We start from the raw sequence: 25,679 nt of genomic DNA on the forward strand, positions 1-25,679 counted from the left end.
CAGCTGCTGGTCGCCCCAGGCCTCCTGGTTTACACAGCACAGCTCCCATCTCTGCCTCAGACTTCACAGGGCCGCCTTCCTTCACTGTGTCCCTCCTCTTATAAAGACACCAGGCAGTCACACACGATTAAGTCACACAAGACCATATGCTACTCTAGCACATCCTCATCTTAACGAAATACATCGGCAACGACCAAGTATGGTCACATTCTGAGGGCCTGGCGTTAGAACTTCAACGTAGCTTTTCGGGGGGGACACGATTCAACCCACAGCAGTCCATTCATCCATGGGAGATGTGGTCCTTGGAGAAAGACCCGCCCAAGGTCACACAGCAAGTGAAGGCATTTCCTCCACCAGGAAAACACCAGAACACGGGGTCAGCAAACCAGGGCCTGCCAACCAGTCTGCTGCCTGATTCTGCACATAAAGTTCTACTGGCACAGGGCATGCCCATTCATTTACGTATTATCTCCGTTGCTTTCACACTACAATGACAGGGCTGGGGAGCTGCAGCGGAGATCATATGGCCTGCAAAGCCTAAAATAGCCTCTGGGCTACAAGAATACATAAAATACACTGGCCACGTTTGGGGGTGGAATTTCTAGAGACAGGGGGAAGCCTAGGCCCAAATGGCAGCTCTCTGGGACCCCTTCTCTCCAGCTGGAAGCCCTCTCAGCTGTCCTGCTAGGAAAGCTCCTTCAATATAACTTCCCTCTGCCTAGAGAAATGGCAAAACGTAGCACTACAACATTCGTGCCACTGAAGCTGTACAGATTAAATTCTATAAGCGTTTCTGAGAGACAGAGATTAGTTCTAACAGGAAGGTCAAAGAAGACTTTCTGGGAAGGGAAAGACTTGAGAGGAGCCTGCAAAGATGAATAGTGGACACTCAAGAAATCCTTTAGGCCACACTGAGCCACAGCATATTACCTAGGACTCTGCTCAGCTAAAGGAAGTGAGTTCCCCATCACTGGAGGTGTTCAAGCCAACGATGGCTGACCATTTGGCAGGGATGCAGTTGGGGGAGACAGGGCAAGATGAAAGACAGTCCCTCGGAATTGTGGATTCCACAGTGGTAGGCGGATGGCCTCTTCAGTCTCGTATCTCAACATATTTGCTCAGAGAGACACACACAGCAGAGGGGAGACAGCTAGGGAGGGAGTGGGGGTGGAGGGAGAGAGAGACATACACAGAGAAAAGAGAGGGCTGAGAATCAGAAGGGGTGAAAGAGGCGAACTCACACCCGAAGCCAAAGAGAGCCCACACAAACCACGGAGGGAGGAAATCCACACCAGGGCTTTTTGCCTCCTTAACTGCTACAGAGGAAAAACAGAGAGAGCAAAACCCTGACAGTTAGTTAAAACTAATCAAATGTCCCTTTAATACCTCTGGCTTGGCACCTGGCAGCCTTCTTAATGTGCCCCATTGTTCCCTGGCAGGGCTCTTGGCTGCCTCTCCCACTGCCAGGGGAGGGCAAGAGCAGCGGCCCAGCCAGGATCCAGGCTGGGGAGGGAGGCCCGGAGAGGCACACCCCAGACGCACAGGGATGACCCCGCGGGGAGACCCCAGTGGGAAAGTGAACACACCAGATGGCAAGATCTGGCAACTGCCCAAAGTGCGGGGCGCAGGAAGAGGTTCAGGTCTCAAAGCTGACGAGGCCCTTTTACTTGTGCTCTGCTCACATGCCAGGAAGGTATTATCCCCACCTTACAGATGAGGAAATGGAGGCCAAGAGAGGTAAAACGTGGTAGTGAAGAGGCAGTTAAGCAAAGTTTGAGAGTCAGAAATCTGAGTCTGAGTCTCACCACTCACTTGTTTGCTCTGCAGCCCCTAGAAGTTACTTAACGCTTCCTGAGCCCCCATTTTCCCATCTGCAAAATGACCACAGTAAGGGCACTTATAACAGTGGAGAAATGAGGTGGGCCCCAGGCACGGCAGGCAGCAAGAGTGCAAGGATTAATGCGGGTTATTGGTACCTCTGTGGTGCCAGGGCGGAAACAGTGACGGAAGTCTCAGCCCAGGACTGGCCACCACGCCAACTGTGCCCTGTCCTCCCACACCCCACTGTCGCACCAGCAGCCACCTGGAACCTCTAAGGGAAGGTTCCAGTAGGGAGGGGGATGGAGCTGCAGCCACTCCTGCCCTGGCAAAGGGCCCTGTCCTCAGAGACCTGGGTGGCTACATGCAGCTGAACTGCCTTCACAGAGGCTCTTTCCCAGAAATGCCCTCCGGATGCCTTTGAGGGCCACCCCCCACAAAAGGCATGTGCCGTTTCTGCTAGGAAAGCCATCTTCCCTCTCATTTCACAGACTCCTAACACTCCCCCTGTAACAGGAGTGTACATACTGGGGCTCCCCGACATGCCAAGGAGCACAGGCAGAAAACAAAGTGGACTCTGTGCTTACGTCGTTGCTAATGAACCTACACGCCCCTGACACAGCTGGAACAAACGATATTAGACAGGGTGGACCTCAGATTCAGAATCCCTAGAGACACAGAGAGGCAAGGCAAATGGTTCCTAGTCTCACATAGAGCAGGAATCATCCAGATATAAACTTAAGTGAGTCTGTTCAAGAGCCTAAGGCTTATATTTTACATTTCCAAGTAACCACCTTTTTCCCCCCTGGAAAGTGCATTAGGCTTACAGTCAGAAGGACCAGCCTCAGCTTACTGGCTCTGTAACTTGTCCTGTCACTTATGCTCTTTGAACCTCGGCTGGCTCATCTGTCAAGTGACAAACTGGACACAGGTTATAAAGCAGGGCTCCCAAACTCAAATGTCTCCAGAGGCCAGCACAGTTACAGGAAAGGGTGAGGAACCCAGGTTTGAGATCACAAAGTGTGGCGGGGGGCCACGGCCGATTCAAGAGCCGGAGCCTGTCTAGACGGGGCAGCTGCAAGATCCAGCCACTTTTTGTGATGCTGTAACCCGGCCCCAGCTTCTAGACCTTTCCATTTTCCCCCAAAAGCCAGAAAAGATAATTTTTTAAAATGTGAGATATTCCAATGTTTAGGTACTGACAACAACTTACTAACATTTAAAAATAAAGACATCCAACCATTTATGGGCCAGCACTGGATGAACCACACAAAACATGTCTCTGGGCTACATGTGGCCCACAGGCCACCAGTTTGCAACCTCCAATAAAATACCATATAAGGTTGTTGTTTTTTTTAAAGTAATACAAACGTCAAATAAAGTAATAAAAGAAGTTATCTGAAGGAGACAGCCATTAAGGTTTATTACCAATAAAACAACCAGGAATTCAAACTATAGCCCCTGGTGCCCCAAAAACAGTCACTAATGTTTCAGTAAAGTTAGGTGCTGAATTTAGAAACTGGTTATTTCACAGATGCCTGCACACAGGTACGCATTTTAACTGTCAGCAGCCGACTGATCAATACTCAGGAGGAGGCATGCAAAAATAACAGTTTTCAGTTGAGCACATACAATGTGCTTTAGCAGCAGGAAGTAATTTTCACACACTCCCCCGCCAAGATGTTTCCAACCTGTTTCCCTTTATGAAACCACCTTCCTCCAAAGCCCTGCCAGCCCCCTCTGCTCAGCAGCCCTGGCCTCTCTCTCTTCCAGGAGGCTGACATTTGTAACAGGGCAAGACCAGCCCAAACATACAACCCCAGTTAACTGGGAAGCTGCCCAGGAGTGAGGCTCCCAGGCGGCCCGTGGGACCTGCTGCAATACTGCATTGAGGCATTCGGCTCGCAGAAGAGCATTCCAGAGCCAACACAATGGATCCAAGAACCAGGCTCATGGGGCTCTCAGTGATAACCTCCCACGTCCGTCTGGGGAAGAGGGTGGACTCACCCAAGGTCAGAGGATGGCAAGGCAGCAGGAGGAAGCCTCGGGCTGTGAGCTCTGCTCTGCTCGAGGGAGACACCTGGGCTGGAACCCTATTTCCATCACTTCCCAGCTGTGTGGCCCTGGATACGTCATGAAACCTCTCTGCTCATTTTCTTACCTTTAATGTAATTTAATCATCACCACGACAAGATGAAGGAATGCTGATTGTGCTCATTTTAGGAGAAGGCAGAGCTGGGCCTGGGAATCAGGGATTCAGTTCCCAATCACACACTCTCTCCAACTCAAAGGATAGGCCCCTAGGGTCTCCATAATGTGACCCTTCCTGGGAAGACCCTGAGTTCAATACCTGCCCCCTCTGTGGGCATCTCACCTTTGCCCCCACAGCAGGAAGGCAGAGGACCCATCTGAGAAAGGCAACAGATCACAGGCACCAGCAGAAAGCAAACCTTTAGGGCCCCAGACAGTCCCTGTGGCCCACTGCAGAGGGATCTGCAAAATGCACGGCCCATCCCACATGCCAATCCCAGACTCTGAGCTGTTTGCATTTGACACGGTGCCACTATTAACAGGCACCAGAGTCCCCTGGGGAGAGCTGGCTGGCAACTTGGGGAAGCTGCAGCTAAACACACTCCCCAGGAATAGATGTTCGAAGTGCTCCTGGGGGGAAAGGAGTAAGCACCTGGGGAGGAAGGCAAGGTTTGCCTCCTGGGGGTGCTGACAAGCTGGGGACATGGGCAGAGAGGAGAGATTTCCCTGCTGGATTCTCAGTAGGATCTGTTGAATACATGGCTCCTTGGCCCACCCCAGACTGGCCCAAGCAGGCTCCTTGGGCATGGGTCCTGGAGCCTCCACTGTTACTAGGCTCCTCAGGGACGCCGAAGCGCCCTGCAGTTCCAGAAGAACCATTTCCTGAGGCCAGGCTTCCTGCACTCGGCCAGCAGTCACCGAGCACCCACACATCATTCACTCACTCACCTGCTCCTTCAGTCCCTCAGCAAATACTTTGGGCAATCAAGAGAGGGTGACTGGGCTGGAGGTTCCTTCAGGAGCAGACAGCCTGGACAGATCAAAAACGATGACTACACTGCATGTTTTCATAAGGGGCTCTGGACCCCTGAGGAGAGACCGCTAGCCCAGGCTGCCCCAGCAGGGGTGAGTCAGGTTTAGGGGCAAGATGGCAGGGAAGAAGGGTGTCAGAGGCGAGGGAGCAACACGTGTGGAGGTCCAGAGGCTCACAGAACACACAGACAGGGGCAGGGAGGGAGAAGCAGAAAGAAAGACAGGACCATGCCTTCCTGGAAAGGCCTCTGGTCTAAATGGGCAGAGAAAGCCGGGGGCTCAGGGGAACTAAAGCAGGGTGAGAGACCCCTGGGGGCTAGAGTGACCAAAGAATACTTCCTGGAAGCGGCAAAGAATATTGCCTAGAAGGATGCAGAGGATTTGTGTTCTCTCCTCGGGGAGGAAGTAGCTGGGCACCCCCAATGATTGATTCAGATTCCAAAGAGTCAGGGAGTGGGGTACAAAGAGCAGCCTGTGCCATGAGGCCAACCACCTATCCTCCACCTTCCAGGCAGAGACAATATAAGCATCCCTCCCTACCTCCGCCACAGGGAGGCCAAGAAGAATGGATCCCTACTCTAAGCCAGGCACTGCCACACTCACTGAGTGCTTTCTGTACCAGGGCTGGTGCTCAGGGTCTCACCCACAGTGACTCATCCAACCCTCAGAATGCCCACCCCCATAGAGTTAACATTATGCCCATTTTACAGGCCAAGAATTCCAGGCACAGAGGTCAAGTGACTTGCCCAAGGCCAGAGATCTGAACCAGGCAGTGTAGCTCCAAAGCCAAAGCCCTACACGTTGCTCCACAGTGTCTCAATCTAGTGAGACTGGGGAGCCGTTATGCCAATGGGGCTTCGGCAGGGGTGGGGCGAAGGCTCCTCTTCAAGGTCACCAAATGACCTTGTGGGCTCACCGAGAAAGTTCAGTCTTAGAGCAATGGTCACTCCCCTCTGTGCAGACATCTGGGCTCCCATGGCAGCCTCACAGGAGGGGTGGAGGGGCGGTGTGGAAAGCAGGGTCTTTCTCCTGCCTCAGCGCTGGGTCAGAGACTCACAGGCTCAAACACCAGCTCCACAACCACACGCTGTGCATCCTTGGGCCATCCTTGGGCAAATACCTGTATCTCTGTGAGCCTCCACTCCCTCACTGGCTCCCACCTGTCTATAATTGTGAGTATTTAACAAGACATACAGGTAAAGGGCTTATGACTCCAATGCCTAGCAGAATAAGTGCTAAATAAATGGTAGCTGCTATTAATTATTACTGATGTTACCATCTTATCATCTACATCATCATCTTTCTTGTTAGTGTATTTCATACTGTGGCTTTTATCACCTAGGAAATCTGAAGACCATTCAGCATCTGAAGCTCAGAATTCTCTCAAAACCAAAGAGAAGGAAGAAATGGGCCTGCTTTTCCCCTTCCCTCTCCTATCTATACTCAGCAGAGGGCAGCAAACAGGAACCATCCAAAGATAAGAGAGAGGAGAGAGACACATGGAGCGAAAGCTACACACTCATAAATACACACCCACCTACCACAGCAAGTGGAATTGTTTAGCTTCCAAAGTATGAACACTCCGCCTCCTTCAGCTAAGAAGGGCCAGGCAGAAAAAAAGTCGAAGCTGAAGAGACAGAAGTTCTTTTTCAGCTTGAGACAAATTTTCAATGAACTGCCTTTGAATGGGGGGTGTGGGAGCGGGGGAGAGGGACAGCTCTCAGAACACCGGTGAGGGGAAAGGAAGGCGGCAGCAGGACTCATAAGATTAAATAAAAACAGCTTTTAACTGCTCCTTATCTTAACCCTCCACTTACCCTGTGCTGGAAGCATTTGCGCCCGGGGTTTCCCCAGGAGGACACTGAGGCCCACAGAGTGAATCATCTCAGCCAGGGGGTGGCAGAGCTGGGATGACAATACGGACCTCCAGGCTGCAGGTTCAGTAACTAAAACTGAGTCCAAGATGGCAGAGAGGTTTTATCTCAAGGCCCAGGTCTGATGCCCAGCAGTGACTGCCCAGGACACTGTGTCAGCAGGATTCTGGAGTGGACATTTGTTGGCTTCATCCCTAGATTTCATTTCCCCTCCTCCCCATGACAGCATCCAGATTTTTCTGCTGGAAACTGCTCTTCCTATGATTTGGGTGGCCTGACCTCACCCCTAGCTGCAGGGTGGGTTAGGTCAATCAGCATAGCTCATCCTCCTGACAAGTGTGAATGGTTAGATCCAAATTGGGCCAATAACACCTAAGGAGTCTTGCTAGAGTTTATAGGAAACAAGTTTCCACTCTCTTGTAAAGAAGCTACCAGAAGAAGCAGACTCTCTCCTGTAGGATCTGGGTGTGGATACGAGGTGAGAAAGAGCTACAACCATTTCTTGCTACCTTGGGGGCTCAGTCTACGATGTGAACCGCTAGATCATACCACACGTGAAGTCTACTGCAGTTAGAGGAGTTAATATATTCCCTTACTCAGTTCAGCCTACGTGGCTTAATTCCTTCTGTTAACTGCAACTGAGAGAATCTGAGGTGGCTCTTAGACTCAGATTGGCTCTGTCTGCCATGGGGGGCAGTAATGGTGCCACATGCTATGCATCCTTTTAATTCCTCTATTGCCCTGCTGGATCCCACTGCCACCTTAAAATTTAATACATTTCACTTGCTTTAAAACTGTAAAAATTCAGAAAGAAAATTTACAAAAATAGATCTGCAAAAAAGCCCGGTAAGTTCCAGCAGATAATCGGTCTCAATACGTACTGGCCTCCAAAACTGGGAGTGATAATCTTGGCTCATGAGGCATATAATCGTAGAGAAGGATCAAATATTAGGATGTGAAGGGAAAAAACATGCATGGTTAAACAGAGCAAGAACCTGGAGAAGAACTGGGCTCTGGTCTGCCTCCCTCCCTCAGAGAACTGATTTCCCCTCTCCTGGGCCTCAGTTTCCGTATCTACTACATGAGGGGCTTGGACTAGATAACTTCTGTAGCACCCTTCCTGCTCTGACACGCATAGATCCTATAGCAAACACGTTCTGACTGTCTTTCAAGTGCCAAGGCTTAAGCTATGTGCTAGAAGAGGATGTGGTTTCTACTCTAAGACATTTCCGGGAGGAGAGGCCACGATGCACTCCTTAGCCACAGGAAATCAGGCATGTATAGGCTACCTCCTTTCCTGGGCATGAGGACAATGGTTCTCTGAGAAGCAGGAATCAAATTATTTAAGTCTTCCTGGGGGTATCGGGGGCAAGGGGGCATCAGCTCTTCCCTTGCTGGCTCTGACACATACATGACATACAGTCAGATATATGCACAATACAGAGCCCACTGCAAACACCTTGTGAGCATTTAGCTGCCACGGGACACATTTCTGGCTGCCAAGTTTGCCTCAGGGTGTCTTTTAGTGATGAGATCCTGATGCCATCTCTGTGTAAGAGCTGACTGCGGACAAGGTACAATTAGCAAGCAAGATGGTTATCCTTTAAATGGGCCGTTGCTTTTACATTCCTGATTCCATTCTTTGTTATCATGTCACTGGAGCCAACAGATTAAAGGCTGAACACAGCCTGAGAGAAGGCATTGGAGTATAAACATATCCCTAAGTAGTGGTCTCATCACAAGGTAGATATGGAGGCCTGTTTAAACACACTTCTGCTATCCAGGCCTTTCCAACACAAGCTTCCAAACTCACAGAACCCCAGGATGCTGGAGTTGGGAAAGTCCTAACAAAGTATCTATCCCCTACACTGCAAATAAGATTCAACATGCCATTAACTCCACTTGAGTAGCAGTGTTGAGAAACAGTCGGAGGCCAAGTTTGGGCTTTGAGGGAAAGTGACTGATTAGCAATGTCTGCCCTGGCCAGGGGAGCGGAAGCACTCTTCTGACACACATTTACCTTTCACCTTCTGAATCTAAGCCCTCACTTCACAGGTGGAGAATCTAAGGCCCAGAGGGGTTAAACCACTTTCCTGAGGTCACACAGTGAGTTCAGGGCAAGAGAGTAATAAACTAAAACCCAGGCCTCTGTTCCCAGACCTTTCTCAGTTGGGCTCCCTAGGAAACTGCAAGCCTAGGATGAAAAAAGAATGCAGGAAGTCAGATTTGCTCAGGTAAATCAACAACCCTTCCCCAGTGGCATCAGATTTCAGTTGGGCAAGCAGACAGAGAAGTGATTAGCAATCTAAAGTATCCCAACCCCTCTGTAGAAAATTAAACAAATCATTCCATGGCTACATTTCTGTAGTACTCAACTTTCTGATGGGTCAGCCTCTGCCACCAGGAAGAATAAAAAAACGGGGCAGGGGGAGGGAAGTATTGATTTCTGGATGTTCTAAGAATAAAGTTCAGCTCTGAAACAATGAGAAAAACTCTTGATATTTGAAAATTAAAGTCGTTGGTATTCCATTATCCCACCAATTTCTATTGCATGCTTGCTATTACCCAATGAAGTCATTTTCACAAGAGATTATGGCTTGGAAATGGGGAGGCACTGTGTCACATTTCTTTAACACGTTTTTGATAGCCAGTTCCCAAGCCTGGAATATGAAACAGACCAGAGAATTAAACCAAGCTGTTAAGCAGATTGGGACTAGAAATGAGAGGCAACCCCCAAATTAAAATGAAGGTGGCTTCAAGACTGGCTTTTCTTGCTTGGTTTTGCAACTTTCCAAGAAGCCAGCTGTCCGACCAGATGAATGCTCAAATCCTTGAAGCTTTATGTGTCCTTTACAAATCAGCTTCCCTACCCAGCTCCAGTAGGACACTAAGCATATGCTAGCATAAGTTACACAGACTTACGTTCTAGCAGATGATAAACCCTCTGAATTTAAAATCCTGTATTCTTTAATCCAGTGGAGAAATCAAGGAGTTAAAGGACTAAAACAGTGAGTATGTTACCATCAAGGAAACTTCTCTCAAATCCACAAGGAATATAGTTTTCATTTGGATAATATCCTGTTGTCTGACTTCCCTCCAGAGCCTCTGCAGTTATTTCTACTCGAAAGATCAATGAGGTGCTCTGGGATAATTCTCGACAATTACAGGAGTGACAAGCTGAGCTCAGAACTGGTCAGCCCTGTCAAAGGAGCTCTGTGTGCTTGAGCTGCCAGATTCCCCAGATAGCAGCCTGATGTGGTACGTGCACGTTCCAGCGCTCTGGGATGAGGGATGGAACACCAGCACTCTGAGAAGTCAGCCTCCTCCCTTGAGGCCAGCTGACATTCAAAAGGACTCGAGGCCAAGCCTAGTGCTGTGCATCTGCAGGAAAGTGAAACAAAAAGGGGCTGTGTGGAAATTTGGCAGGGTGTTCCTGAAAGGCAGCAGATGAATGCTGAATCCTATGGCACCTAGAAGAGCTGATCGTTGGGGAAACAGCTCCATTCTACTGCTCCCAGGAGGCTAAGATATTTTCTTTAAAGCAAGGATCATCAGTTGGCACCCCCTACCACCACCACCAAACCCTTTTACCACTTCTTTCTCCTCTTCCCCTTCATGATATTCCAGAGAAAAAGAAATGAACAAGAACTAGACCTTCCCAGATGAGCCTCTCTGTCCATTTCAGTTAAGGGCTCCGAGCAGCGCCCAGCTGTTGCTCCCCTCTCTCTCTGCCCAAAAGGCTGCCTTACTCCATCAATCCCCTCTTGTGCAAGTGACTAATTTACTTTGAAAGCTCAGGCCAAACTGGCAGTTAACCTTGACCTTCTCTCTACACATCTGGGTCTATAGAAAATGAAAATCAGGATTTCTCTGGCATCCACAGCAAATGAAATACGAGGGCTTTCTCCAGGCAGAGGCAGAATGTCAGGAGCTTTTTCAGAACTGGCTACAGCTATTCCAAAGGAGAGTCTGCACTTGGGCAGGACAATGCCCCCTTGATCTGGGGCTGTGTCCAGTAAGGAGTCCTCACAGCTAGGGATGCTACAAGGGGCTCCTGCCTCAGGAAAGGAAAAAGAAGTGGCCATTGTCCTCCACATTGGTTCACTGACGGTATCACAGAAAGCTGGAGCTGGACCAGTAACCACATTTTACAGATGGAGAAAGGGAGGCTCAGAGAGGGAGATGGGAGGTGGTCAAGGACACACACAGCAAGTTAATAGTAAAGCTGAGGACAGAACCCTGAACTCCTGACCCTGATGCTAGTACAGGGTGGGAACAGATTTCATGAAGGAAAAACCCATATAGATACAGAATTTGAGAGGTGTCGAAGACAGCTGTCAGGGTTTGAACCAGGGGTTTAGGAAAGGAGTTGGGGCCTTACTTTCTACCAAAAGGATTAACCAGGTCCTCCAGGATGGTTTGCAACAATTACCAGAATGACAGGCTGCCCTGAAACTGGTCAGCCCTGTCGCAAAGAGCCCTCTGTACTCAAGACAGCAGCCTGATCCTGGGAAGAGAAAGGAAAACCATCCAAAGTCAACCTCTTCCCTTATCCGGCCGACCATCTGTCAAGTTCAACCCTGATGCACAACTTACCCACTTTCCATGGGACCGAGCAAATCCCACAAGAGAACCTGAAATGTCCCACTGTGTGAAACAGTTCATGCATATATAGCCTCACTGGCACCTAGGAGCTAGGACAGTAGGAGTGATGTGACAGAGCTTTTGCTATCAGTCTACATGTACTCCTCCCTCCCTCTCTCTCTCTCTCAAACACACACGCACACACACACACACACACACAGAAATGTACATAGGTGAGTTCAGAGGAGGCAAAAATAATTAAGATCTCAGTCTTGGCTGCAAGAAACACAACAGCTAATCAGCCTGGACAAGTTCAGAAGGGGTCATGGGTACTCTGAGAAGGGACAGGGGAAGCATCTGATGTTCTATCCTCAGAGCACTGGGCACAAATAGCCTCTGGGGAATTTGAGGGTTCTCCCACCACAGCCCCCACTTCTGGATTCCCAGAAAGTCAAAAGCAGCAGGCCCCTCAAAGACCAGGAGCTCCACCACCATCCCCCAGAGCCTGAAGCTCCAAGGAGAGCGTGATCCTTGCATCCTCCGAGGAATCCACAGGATCTGGGAAAGAAAGACGGCTGGGAAAGAAGGAGGGTGGAGAGAAAGAAGGCCCAGGTGTCTCTTTGGGCAGATGGGTAAACAAGAAAAGGAGCTGACCTGAGTAGGAAACATCGCGATCAGCAGGTGGGAAAAGCGGGAAAGACCTGGACACCAAACAGAAGGACCAACATCTCCAGAAGAAGAAGTCATCCTGGGATACAGGGCTGTAGGATCCTCCAAAAGAGAGGGATGCTGGAAGAGGTGAGGGGACACCAGACAGGGACAGAAAAGAGGATGGTAACCTATGGTAAGAAACAGACCATCACACTGGGCATCAGTTGGTTCGGTTTCTGAATAGCGTAGGACAAGTTCTATCCTTCCCTGAGCCTCAATTTTCCCATCTAAAACAATGGGAAGAACCGAGGAGTCTCTGGACCTGACTCTGACGAGGCAGACAGGGGCCAATGAAGTAAGGAACCGAAGGCCAGATGTGAATTCAGGAAGAGCGTGTTTCCAACTGCATGGCAGCTGGGGGACTCACCTGTCCGGCCGCCGGGGCCACCGCTGCTCCGGATCCCCCGGGTGTGCCGTCGGGCTGCCGCTCGCGGTACAGCGCCCAGAGCCCCACGTTGGGCAGAAAGACCAGGGCCGCCAGCACCAGCGCCACCGCCTGCAGAAGCCGCTTCTCCTTCCGCCTCATCGGGGCCGGTCAGCCCCGCCGCGCCCCGCCGGCCCCGCCGCGCCGCCCCCAGCTCCGCGCGTCCGCCCGACCGCCCGGCGGCGGCAGTACCTCAGCGAAGAGAAGCGACCGCGGCGCCGGCCCCGCTCCAACTCCGCGGCACTTCCGCCGCTCACAGGCCGGGGAGCCGGACTCCGCCACCGCGCCGCCACCGCAGGGGGGTGTCGCCGTCAACACCGCCGCCCTCTAGTCCTGCCGAGCCGCGCGTCCCACCCCGCCTCCTCGGGGTCGGCTGCCGAGAGCCATACGCCGCGAGCCGCGGCCTTCTCGCTGCTCTTTCTGCTCCGCTCGGACACGGCGAGGGCCAAGTGCAGACCGATCCCCCCTCTCGGGCCGCGATGGTACAGCCCGCTCCTCCGCTGCTCCCCCGCCCGCGGGAGCTTTGCGAAAGTCGGGGAGTTGGCAAGTTGGGCGCTAAGTGGTGTGGGCTGGGACGCGCTCCCAGGGACCCCAAAGTCCCGCCCGGCCACTTCGGCTCCGGACTCCAGCTGAGAGTTTTCGGGCTCCCCAGGGATATGCAAATCGTGCTGGAGCCCGGCCGGACACTCCGCGCCTGGGAGTAGGACTGTGACTTCCTACCCCCAGAGCGTCGGTCCCGAGGACCTGCGGACCTCCTTTGCCCCCCGGGCCTCGGCGTTCCCAGGCGGGAAAAGGAGCCGCGGCTGCGCTGCACGCGCGAGGTTCTGTGGGGCGGGCCCTGGTTTTCTTCCCTCCGAATTCCTGGCAGTGGGTGTGAATGCCCTCTGTAAACTGGGGGGTGCTGTCCCCCGCCACCTGTCTGTTGTCCCTGCCAGCCGGCGGGGAGGTGCCCGGAGCTTCTCTGCAGGACTTTTTCTCACGCGAATACAGCCTCCTTGGAGTTGGAATGCTCTCCAGTCCTACGTGTGCCTCTGGGCACTCAGCTCACGGAGCCCTTTCTCGAAACCTTTTGTCGGTTCTTATCTCCCCTTCAGCTACTCAGCAAACTGTGCCAGGCACCGGGATGAAATGACAACAGGCTCGAGCCCTGACATCCGGGAGCAGAAACATTAAACACATAATCGCATTAGACAAGCGAATGTGTCTATAACCGTGGTGAAGGTTCTGAGGAAGTCGGGCCGTCTGGGCTCTGCGGACGGACCGCCAAGGGGCCCGCCTCCGATGGCGATGCCTTTGGCTCCTACAATGCTCTTCACTTAATTGCTTCCTCTCTGATGCCGAGGGACGACGCGCCCTCTTGGTTGCCTTCCTTTTTGCCATCCCCACATGCGTTCTCTTGATTCTCTGGGTCTCCAGCCCAGCCGCTGACCCCCGTGCCTGGCTAGCTGCTAGCCCCCCAGCCTTGGACCAGCATCCTGACGAGTCCTGCTTCCCAGTTCTTCCAGCTCCAGGGTGAGCAATGGAGATTCAGTTTTCTGCAGTCATAGCTCGGATCTTGACATCTGCTACAAAACCTTCAAAACTCCCATCTTTGGACTTCCCTGGTGGCGCAGTGGTTAAGAATCCGCCTGCCAATGCAGGGGACACAGGTTCGAGCCCTGGTCCTGGAAGATCCCACATGCCGCAGAGCAACTAAGCCCGCGAGCCACAACTACTGAGCCCGTGTGCCACAACTACTGAAGCCCCCGCACCTAGAGCCCATGCTCCGCATCAAGAGAAGCCACCGCGATGAGGAGCCCGGGCACCACAGTGAAGAGTAGCCCCCACTCCCCGCAACTAGAGAAAGCCTGCGTGCAAGGAAGACCCAACACAGACATTAATTAATTAATTAAAAAAAAAAAAAAAAACAACTCCCATCACCTAGGCTAGAGCTGATCAAACATTCTCTCCTGCTTTCTGCCCTGCCAGTTGCTGGCTGTTTTCCTTCATGTGCTGTGGACCACGCAGCTCCTTCCACCCAGAAAGCCTGCTCTTCTCCATCTCTGTCGGTGGAAACCTGGTCCATCCTTCTATGTCTAGTTGAACTGCCACCTCCTCCATGAAGTCCTCCAAAACTCCTCCTCAAGGGGCTGCTGTCTTTGGATTTGTCACAGTAGTGCTTACCTTTTATTGAAATACTTACTCTATGCCAGGCACCATGTTAAACCCTTGGCAAGCGTTACCTCTTTTAATGCTCACAGTTACTCTGTGAGGTAAGTGCTTTTCTTATCCTTGTTTGCAAGTGAGATTCAGATTAAAGAAAGCTGCAGCCAGAATGCTCCTGGTTTAACAAAGATCAGGTAAGATCATCCCTCTGCTCAAATCCCTCCAATGGCTTCGCATCTTCCACTGGATTCCTAGAAGGAAATACAGGGTCCTACGAGGCTATTTATGAACAGCCCTCACCCTTTACTCTCTTCATTGTGCCCCAGCCCACTGGCCTTCTTCCTGTTCCTCAGAGCACACCAGGCACATTCCTGCCTCTTGGCCTTTGCACTTGATATTACCACTGCCTAGAATACCCACTCTCCCATCCCTAGATCCTAGTCCTATGCCTTTTAAAATTCTTTTATTGTGGTAAAAATACCATTTTAACCATTCAGTGGCATTAAGTACATTCACATTGTTGTGCAGCCATCACCTCTCTCCATTTCTAGAACTTTTTCATCTTCCCAACCTGAAACTCTGTACCCGTTTAACACTAACTCCCCAATTCCCACCCCTGCTCCATTCCCCTCAACCCCTGGTAACCACCCACCATTCTGTTTTCTGTCTTTACGAATTTGACTATTGTAGGTACTCCATATAAGTGGAATCATACAATATTTGACCTTTTGTGTCTGGCTTATTTCACTTAGCATAATGTTTTCAAGATTCATCCATGTTGTAGCATGTGTCAGAATTTTACTCTTTTTTAAGATTGAATAATATTCCATTGCATATATATACGTATTTTGCTTATCCATTCATCCATGGATGAACATTTGGATTATTTTCACCTTTTTGGCTATGGTGAATAATACTGCACTGAATAGCCTGTGGTTTTTGTCCTGCAGTTGCTGTAGTGTTTCTGTAATTGAATTTCCATCCGGTCTCTCTTTTTTTTTTTTTTTTTTGCGGTACGCGAGCCTCTCACTGTTGTGGCCTCTCCCGTTGCGGAGCACGGGCTCCGGACGCGCAGGCTCAGCGGCCATGGCTCACGCGCCCAGCCGCTCCGCGGCATGTGAGATCTTCCCAGACCGGGGCACGAACCCGCGTCCCCTGCATCGGCAGGCGGACTCTCAACCACTGCGCCACCAGGGAAGCCCCATCCGGTCTCTTTGACAAAAGTGGAAGTTTATAGAGGGAAAAACAATGTGGCAACACTTTCATGCACCTCCACAGCACCACACACACACACACAGTACTAGAGACAGTAGCTGGAGTGATCCGTTTACAAACACGAGGCTTGTTCTGCTCCTGGGAACTGGCCTATGACTTCCCTTCAAGTTAGAATAGTCTATGAGTATCCTTACCACAACCCATGAGGCCCTCAGTGATCTGGCCTGACTTCTAGATCGTGCCCTCTCTCCTTCCCTTCTAGTTACACTGATTTTATTGCTATATTCCTCAAATGCACCAGGTTGGTAATGGTCTCAGGGCCTTTGCAAATTTGCTGTGCCATTGCATCTCTTCCTCTAAACCTTTGCGTGCTTCTCTCCCTGCCATCTCTCAGGAACCAAATCAAATGTTCTTTAGAGAGAGCTTCCCTCACCAGCTGATCTATCGATAAAATACCAGAGATCGCCTCCATCATCTCCTTTTGCTTGATTTTTCTTCAGAACAGGTATCATTTTTGGTTTCCCTCTCTGGAATGTGAGCTCCAAGCAAGGAGGAACTTTGTAATGTTTTGTCTTCTGCATTATGCCCTGCCTCTGCTAGCACACACTTCTCTTTTTGTGAATCAGAAAACTGGTGCTCCTTCTAGGTTGAGGAATTTGAAAAAAGGGTGCCCATCTCCCCCTGGGCCAAAGCAGAGCTAGCGGCGCCAGCTCACATGTATTTCAGATCCTACTCCTGCTCTACCATATGAAGCTAAGCTGTGGCTTCTTCTAGGCCTGGAACACAGTAGGTGCTAAATAATTACCAGTTGAGCGAAGTATAGCAGCTGAGGTCATGTATGGGAAAATCTTCCGTGTCTCTCTCCTCCCCACCCCTTCCAGCTCCCAGGAGGATCCTGCACAAAATTGGATTTGAGCTGTTTCTTATGTCTTACCTGAGTGACTTGTTGATCAAAGCTGCACACCAGCCGGTTCAGTCCTCAACAGAAACTCTAGCCCATGAACCCAGCTTTAATCTCAGGGGTGCACTGGGCATGGGGTGGTGGGGCCCGGGGTTGGGTGTGAGGGATCCTCTCCGTGCTGTATCTCACACACCAAGACAATACCATTGGAGACATGTGAGCAGCACGTGAGCGCAGGCTGTTTTCCTGGGAAAACTGATCTAGTCATCAACTGAAATTGAACAAGAAATGTTGCTTTCATACCCAGACAAAACTGTAATTCGAAAGGATACATGCATCCCTATGTTCATAGCAGCACTATTCACAATAGCCAGGACATGGAAACAACCTCAATGTCCGTAGACAGAGGAATGGATAAAGAAGATGTGGCACCATATACACAATGGAATATTACTCAGCCATAAAAATAGAATGAAATAATGCCATTTGCAGCAACATGGATGGACCTAGAGATTATCATACTAAGTGAAGTAAGAAAGACACAAATACCATATATCACTTATAGGTGGAATCTAAAATACGACACAAATGAACACATCTACGAGACAGAAACAGACTCACAGACAAAGACAACAGACTTGTGGCTGCCGGGGGTAGCGGGTGGGGGAGGATGGATTGGGAGTTTGGGATGTAAACTAGTATATATAGGATGGATAAACAACTAGGTCCTACAGTATAGCACAGGGAACTATACTCAATATCCTGTGATAAACCACAATGGAAAAGAATATATGTGTATAACTGAGTCACTTTGCTGTACAGCAGAAATTAACACAACATTGTAAATCAACTGTACTTCAATAAAATTTTTTTAAAAATAAAATTTTTTTAAATTTTTAATAAAAAAATAAAATAAAAAGAAATGTTGCTTTCAGAATGAGCCGTTCTAGGCCTATTGTGGGCATTAAATGAGATAATTCGCATAAAGGGCTTACCGCAGATGCTGGCCTAATGTAACTAGTAACTGTGGGTGAAGTAAAAGTCCACCACCCATAAGAGCACCAAGGAGGGATGAACAAGATTTCAGCTGCATGGCAAAAACCTCCACCTCTGGCCTGAGCCTCTCCGATCTTATCTGTTACATTCCTTGTCACTCCCTCCAAGCCAGCCACACCCACCTTCTTCCTGGTCCTTGAATGCATTATGCTCATTCCAGGCCCAAGGCCTCTCTGCCAGGAATGCTGTTTCCCCAGATCTTCCTCCACTGTTGCTCTCTCTCAGCTTTCAGATCTCAGCTTAAACATCCTCTCCTCACAGAGACCCTCCCTGACCACCCACCCAAAGTGCTCTCTTCTGTACTTTCCATCTTGCTGTGTTCTCTTCATAATGCATATCCCTCTTGGTCATAGTCTTATGTATTTGCTTGTTGACTTGTTTATTATTGAGCTCCTCCAAATAGAATGTCAGCTGCATGGGGCTGAGATCTCAACTGATCATTCTTGCTCCATCCCCACGTCCTGGAACATACGTGCCTGGCACATAGAAAGTGTTTAATGCACACTTTTGATGAATGGTAAGTATCTCCTCTCTTCTCCCATCTTCCCATCTTTACTTCCTTTTCTTTCTTTTCTTTTCCTTTATTTTTATGATCTGCTTATTGTCTTGCTCACTCTTCAGTTTTCCACTTGTCATGAGTAACAGGCAGACCTTTCAGTCTCCCCAGGACATCCTTCAGCAAGAAGGGTCAATTGGAAGAGAGGCAACAAGACAGGTGCAGGCCATCAGCCTTCCTGATGAGGATACGAAAACCTTTCCTACTAGATGTCCTTACCTTGGCTTGCTCAGTGTGGTTGGCCCCATTTGTCAAGGGCTCTACCCTCTGGCTGGTCTGGCCTAGGCCTGAGCTGAGGGGGTGTGAAAGCGGAATGGATCAGCAAGTCAGGAGGTGTTGGCCTGATAATCAGTCTACCTCTAACACTGTTTAACCTTGGCCAAGTCCCTTAGCTACTCTGAGCCTCAGTTTCCTCATACGTAAAATGAGGATAATCGTGACCCTGTAATGAAATAATTTCCAAGCTGGTGAGAGAGAGAGATCAGCTTGACTCTCAGGAAAACCCAAGAAACTATGAGTGTTGGACTTCTGTGTGTGCAAGCCTGAAGCCTTCTTGCTCCTCCTCTTCTTGGAGATTGTCAAGCTTGTCATACACGCTTAGAGAAGCCTGCCTGAGTTCCCTGAACAGAAAAAGCTCCCTTTAGCAGTGCCTTTCCTTAACAGTCACAGTGTTTCCAGTTACAGGGTGATTGTTTGATATCTGTGTCTTCCACTGGACTGTGTCCTCCGCTGGACTGTGAGCTCCACTGGCAGAGATCATTTTGTTTTTGTTCATTTGTTTGTTTTCCTCCCCAACATATCCTCAATGCCTAATACAGTACCTGGCCCAATATAGGTTCTCAACAAACATTTGGGAAACGAATCACTCACCTCTTTAAAACCTGCACTCAGGAAACTCATTAACACTAGTGTCAGTGACCCAAATTGCTCTACCAGGCTGGTCATTTAACAAGGTTCAAACTTCTAAACATAGAGCAAGAGAATCCAAGTCCTGGAGCTGAAATTTCCCCACATGGCTCTGATAAGCCTGGATCAGTCCAGATTTTGCCCTTCCCTTCCTGTGCAGCTTCAGACCTGTCACTCCAATTCTCTGAGCATCACTTTTATCATTAAGGGATCCAGGAATGTATGTGGTAACAGGAATTAGAGCTGTCTAGATAAATATAGAATATGGTTGCATTAAATAAAGCCTTTGAACCAGATGCTTGTTGAGGTCTTTTTTAATTCTAAAATTCTGGGATTCAATCTTGCAAGGTAGGTTGCAAAAGGGGGAGCCAGACATGGTGGTTCAGGCCAGTGTGTGCATTTAGTGGCATTTCAGCTCCTGGTTTGAACAAAAAGAAAGGGTTTGCAGGATGCCTATTTGAAATGACCTCTAGACAGAAAATTGCCTGTCTCTCACTTGGAGTCTACTTTGTCATTTCCACACTGAGATGCCAATTAAACCTATCCTGCCAACTATAAAGGAATGCTATTGAATCAAGACAGTGGAGGCGGAAGGTGCCTCAGGTAGAATACGACGATTTGAAAGCAAACAGAGAAGGCCATACGTCTCAAAGAGCCAATATACTACGTCGTTGGATGGGTACATCTCAGAGTATTAGTCAGAAGGGTCAGATGCACATATCAGATGTAGAGGGAGCCACCCTCCTCCTGGCACTGCCGCTAAAATAAATATAAGGGCTTCCTGTTTAATTACTTTTCATTTTTGCATAAAAGAAGAAAGTTGTACAAAATACAAACAGAGAGGTGGTAGGGTGCAGTGGAAGGGGACTTCCTAGAAGTCTGAGGCTCGTGGAGGAGTGTCATTGTCTGGGGGCACTTCTGTAATATAAAGGGTTGGGTACTCTATAATCCAGTAGTCTTAACCTTGGCTGCACATGGAATCACCTGGGGACCTTTTAAAACTCCGGATGCCCACCCGGCACCCCAGACCAGTTAAGTCAGAACCTCTGGAGGTAGGACTCAGCCATTCCTAGGTGATTCCAAGCTTGAACGAACTACTGGCTTTCGGCTCGAAAACCCTTTTCACGGTTTCCTTTGGTCTAAGCGGCATGTCATTGGATGTTCCACTAGGTGGCACCTTCCAGCAAACTTCAGTGGGTCCGGAGAGGTCTTGTCCTAGTCTAACTTCAAGGAATGAATTTGGAAAGCAAGACTTGGTGGTCTTTACTGGCGACATCTACACTCTTGATGAGAGGCTGAACTTGTTTGTTAACAACTTGCTGGTGAGCGCTGGAGCCACAGAAGGTTAAATTTCGTCCCTGCTAGGAAGCTGAGGCGTGGAGAGGGCACAGCTTCATCCCTTACTACCGGGCTCACTCATTCACCAGTGCACCCTGGTCTCTTCCCCCTAATCAGTCTAACAGGAACACCACCGCCCTCCACTCCCCACCCGCACCTCCCACCCTCGCTCAGAAGTCCTCGATGAGTCCCGTTATGGGCAGTAGTGAACATCTGTTCTTCTTTTTTAATTTATTTTTGGCTGCATTGGGTCTTCCTTGCTGCGTGCAGGCTTTCTCTAGTTGCAGCGAGCAGAGGCTACTTTTTGTTGCAGTGCGCGGGCTTCTCATTGCGGTGGCTTCTCTTGATGCAGAGCATGGGCTTTAGACGCGAGGGCTTCAATAGTTGTGGCACGGGGCTCCATAGTTGTGGTTTGCAGGCTCCGTAGTTGTGGCGCAGGGGCTTAGTTGCTCCGCGGCACGTGGGATCTTCCGGACCAGGGCTCGAACCCATGTCCCCTGCATTGGCAGGTGGATTCTTAACCACTGCGCCACCAGGGAAGTCCCAACATCTGTTCTTTTAATCTGTTCAGTTAACAACACCCTGATTATTCTTTGGGGATTTACCTTCCTGCATCTCAGCTGGGAGGTTGGATCAGAGTTGACTCCACCCTCAGCTTCTGGCTTAGCCAATCACAGTACGCGCTCTGTTCATGCTACAGTGATCGGTCCAGGGATGGATACCTGACCTACCCAAGGCAAAATATAATAGAACAATCGCATTTGAATTCTGTGGCTTTTATCAGGATGTAGTGGTCCCTTCCAGACCCACCATGAGGAGTGGACTGGATGTCTTACCCTTGTTCCTCGCCGCCCCAGGGATGCTATATAGCATACATCAGTGGGCTTCCCTGCCTTCTGTCTTCCTGTTGGGGTTAGCCCTTGGGGAGCCAGGGCAGGACACCAAAAAGAGGGAGCAGAGTCAGGTCAGGGTGTTTCTTTTCCCAGCTTCCTTACTGGGGTGATATCACAGGCTGGCTGCGTCCACCACTAAAGACCACAGCTGCTGTCAGGCAGGCCTCCCTCTCTGGATTCTGAGAACTGCCCTCCCCTCCCCCTTCAGGCCAGGGCTGGACAGCACACCATGGATTCTAGCCCCAGGGTACTGCTCTGTTCTTTGTTGTTACCCTATACCCTTATCATTGTCCTCTTAGTAAACGTGCCTCATATTTCCCAGCGTGGGAGAACTATGCATTTTCTGCTGAGACCCTGACTGAATCAAGTGGAGAAGCTTCCAGAGAACCTGAGAACAGCACCAACACAGAGGAAAGTGGAGCTGAGAGATCACCCAGTTACCCAAGCCAACCCGTGATGTCATCCCTGCCTCCACTCTAGCTCACCTCCCACATTCAAACAATTACCTAATAATGCTGATTTTATTGCCTAATACATTGTACATGTATCCCTTCCCCTCTAGGCCTACTGTATGAGACATATTTCAGGTGCCTGCAAGAAGAATCCCTGATCAAAACTGTCTACCTCAAATGGCCAAATTCTCTACCTTGTGGACCCTCATCTATGGGCTGGCCCTTGGCCTATGATTTACCTGACCCGGAGCAAAAGGATGAGCAGAGCCACTCAGATTCTGTCTCAGAAATTGGAATCAAGTGGCACAGAGGGACGAAGGCAGTTGGTCGTGGTCCCTGAATGTGGAAGTTCAGGGGGCATCAGGGTGGAGATTACTTTTTGGGCACACACAAGGAGAAGTTATGGGGAAGCAGAAACCATCAATAACACAAGAAATGCATTCGTTCAGAAAAAGAAAATGGAACAGAGGTGCAAGGAATAGAGATGCTAAGGGAGTTAATTATGAAAAATAACCGCCCTGGCTCCTGGCTTCCTAGTTCAAGTCCTTGTTTCTGGGATGCCTGCCCGGATCCGGATCCCTGCCCTAGGGCTTCTGTGGGGTTTCCTGTTGTATAACATTTCCTTGAAGTTATGAGTGAGCTTCTGTCCCTCATGGTCAAAGGAGCCTTGGCGCCTTGATACCCTAGTCTCAGAGTCCAAGTTAAAGCCCTTATCATCTGCCACTTGAATTGTTACAGTAGGTCTCCTAACTCCTCCACCGCTTCAGTCCTGCATTTCTTAAGGTCCATCCTCCCCACCATAGTGACTATTCTGGTACACAGACTTGCCATGTCGCTTCCTGCTGGTGTTCTCCCCATTGCCTTCACAATAAAGTTCAAGTTGCTGGCCTTGAACTCTGTGCAAAACTGCTAGTAGTTCCTTACCTTAATCCTGTGGTCTCTCGCCCCCATGCCCTTGCTCATGCTGTTCCTTCTTCTAGGCTGCCCCTCCGGATGCATTCTCAGCCGGCTTGACTGTCATCTGCTCTTCTCTCACCTCCTGACTGACTCCTTCCTCCTGCCACCCAGTGGAGCTAAGAGCCCATACTACTAGGTTAATTTTCCCCACGCTACTTGTGTAATTTCTATTTTAGCATTTACATATTGATAAAGATGATGGGGATGCCGTTAGCTAACTTTGATGGAGCTCTTCTTACATACCAAACTCTAAGTTAGCCTTTTACAAACATCCTCTCTTCTAATCCTCACCAAAACCCTCTGAGGGAGGCTTGATTCTTATTCCTAGTTTCCAGAAGAGAACACTGAAGCAGAGAGGTGAAGTGACCTGCCTCAGTAGGAAGGGGTGGACTCAAGTCTGCTGTTCATTTCTTTGCTTTTTTAACAGCAGCTTTATTGAGATATGATTCACATGCCACTCATTTCACTCACCCATTTCAAGTGTCCAGTTCAATGGATTTTAGTGCAGTCACAGGGCTGTGTGTAGCCACCATCACAATCAGTTTTAGAATGTTTTCATCACCCCGAGAAGAAACTCAGACTTGTTAATGAGTCATTTTTTGCTGCGACTCTTAGCAGCTGGCATGGTGCCCAGCACGTGGTATCTGTTCAACCAGCACTTTTTGAAGAATGGATGGCTCTTCTACGTAAGAGGATGGTGGAAAGTGCAGAGAGAGCCTGTTTGTGCAATGCCCTTTGCATTTCAACATCAATCTAGGGATTTGCCTGATTCTTCAGTTTATTTGGTTTATGCTGTTCCTCTCTAGTAAGAACCACTGCTTATTATCTTTTATGTGCCAAACCAAACACTGAGTGATTTGCCTATGTTATCTCATTAATACCCATAACAACACTTGGGAATAGGTATTATTATATCCATAATAGAGATGAGAAAGCCAAGGCTTGGGATTTTATCAATCTGCCTAAAGTCATACAACTTGTAATCACCACCATCTTAACATTAAGTAATCTACTACCACCTGTAATTGAACCATGCCCGGGGACTATGTTCTTTATGTCCATCACCCATGTTTGTCATTTAGTCATTCATTCAACTGTTATTTATTGAGAATCCACTACATGCCATGCACTATGACAAGTGCTAGAGTTTCAGTGGTGGGCAAACAGATTAATCATGGTCTCCCGGGGCTCACGGTCCAGTGGTAGAAAAGGCATTGTAAAAAATGAACATACAGGGCTTCCCTGGTGGCGCAGTGGTTGAGAGTCCGCCTGCCGATGCAGGGGACACGGGTTCGTGCCCCGGTCCGGGAAGATCCCACATGCCGCGGAGCGGCTGGGCCCGTGAGCCATGGCACTGAGCCTGCGCGTCCGGAGCCTGTGCTCCGCAACAGGAGAGGCCACAACAGTGAGAGGCCCGTGTACCTCAAGAAAAAATAATAATAATACAAATAACAATTGTATTTGGTGGGAGGAAGGAGAAAGGTCCTCAGTGGCTGTTGGGGGCAGAACTGATATTAGAACTTAATCGTGTTGGAATCCAGTCCAACAGTCTTAGGACATTCTAATGGGATATTTGTCTTGCCAATGTCTCTCTGGGCAGTGCTTGTCCCTGTAGGTCTGCAGTAAACAGGTCCCCGCCACTTACCCTGGGAGGCCTAAATGCACGGGCATACACACACACACACACACACACACACACACAGCCCATACCCCCAGCTGCAGGGAGAGCTAGGAGAGAACCAATGCAGTAGGCTTTGCAAAGGCTCTCTGTCCTCAGCTGGGGATGTGAGTTTCAAGAGCACTTTCTATACACTGTGGTGCACTTTACTTTTATCATGTAAATGATCCTGGAGATCTTGCCATAAAAATACAGAGAGATTGTCCCATTCTTTTTTTCCAGATGCAAATTACTCCACAGTGTGTGAATAAACCAAGGTTCAACAGTCCCCCAAATCTCAAAAGGAGATTTGAAGTTGTTTTCAATTTTGGGCTATTAATGTCATAATGAATAACCTTGTGCCTACCTTGTTCTGTAGTGTGGAGGTGAATCTTCAGCGGAAATCCCTAGAAGTAGGATTAGCTGGGTCAAAGGGTAAATGCATCTGTAATTTTGAAGGATATTGCTAAATTCCCCACCATAGGGGTCCAATCTTTTTGCACTCCCATCAGCAGTGTATGAGAGCACCTGAATCTTCACAGCCTAGGTGTACATAATATATTTTTTAAAGTACTCATTTTATATAAAAACCTACATTCCCAACTTCTCTTAAAAACTGCAAGATCTGGCAGCACTGGACCTGTCTTCCTACATGGTCATAACAAACCAGGGCTGAGTGGTCACTGAGGCCAAGTTGACACTACAGTCCTTGTGGGTCTTAGAAGTTTCAACTCCTGATTTGGTCCACCCCTGTAATGATGATGAGCTCCACACATTCCTAGAGAAAACTGGGGACTAGAACCCAGCTCTCCAACCTCCCAGTCTATTACACCATGTGGCCCCCAAAGTAAGTAAAAGAGGGGTGAGTAGCAAGGGAGGGTAAGCATATAAAAGCACTGACGATTCAGCATTAAAATTGGAATTTTTTTTTAGCATTTACTTAGCTTAGTAAATATATCATGCCACTCTGTAGTTGATTAAACTGTGACTAATCCACGCAGAGCAGAGTGACAAATTGGTTTCTATTTCTTCTGAGCAATGAAAATGAGGGCTGATGTCACAGCAGAAGGATTCAGGTTATATACTATTCATTCCCTCATTCATCAAACGCAAACTGTGTGCCATCCCT

The 25,679-nt window shown here is 49.2% G+C and overlaps 1 protein-coding gene across 2 annotated transcripts in view; it reads right to left on the minus strand.

Moving 5' to 3' along the window:
• The window catches only part of GALNT10 (polypeptide N-acetylgalactosaminyltransferase 10), a 214,544-nt gene extending 201,849 nt beyond the window's left edge, over nucleotides 1-12,695 (minus strand). For both annotated transcript variants that reach the window (XM_082620416.1, XM_082620415.1), the window contains exon 1: nucleotides 12,418-12,695. In XM_082620416.1, coding sequence (XP_082476542.1) covers nucleotides 12,418-12,576 — 159 coding nt within the window. In that variant the 5' untranslated portion in view covers nucleotides 12,577-12,695. The remainder of the gene's footprint in view (nucleotides 1-12,417) is intronic.
• Between the last annotated feature and the right edge of the window lie 12,984 nt (nucleotides 12,696-25,679).

This window comes from Mesoplodon mirus (genome assembly GCF_964341445.2).
Source record: "Mesoplodon mirus genome assembly, chromosome: 5".
NCBI classification, from domain to species: Eukaryota; Metazoa; Chordata; class Mammalia; order Artiodactyla; family Ziphiidae; genus Mesoplodon; species Mesoplodon mirus.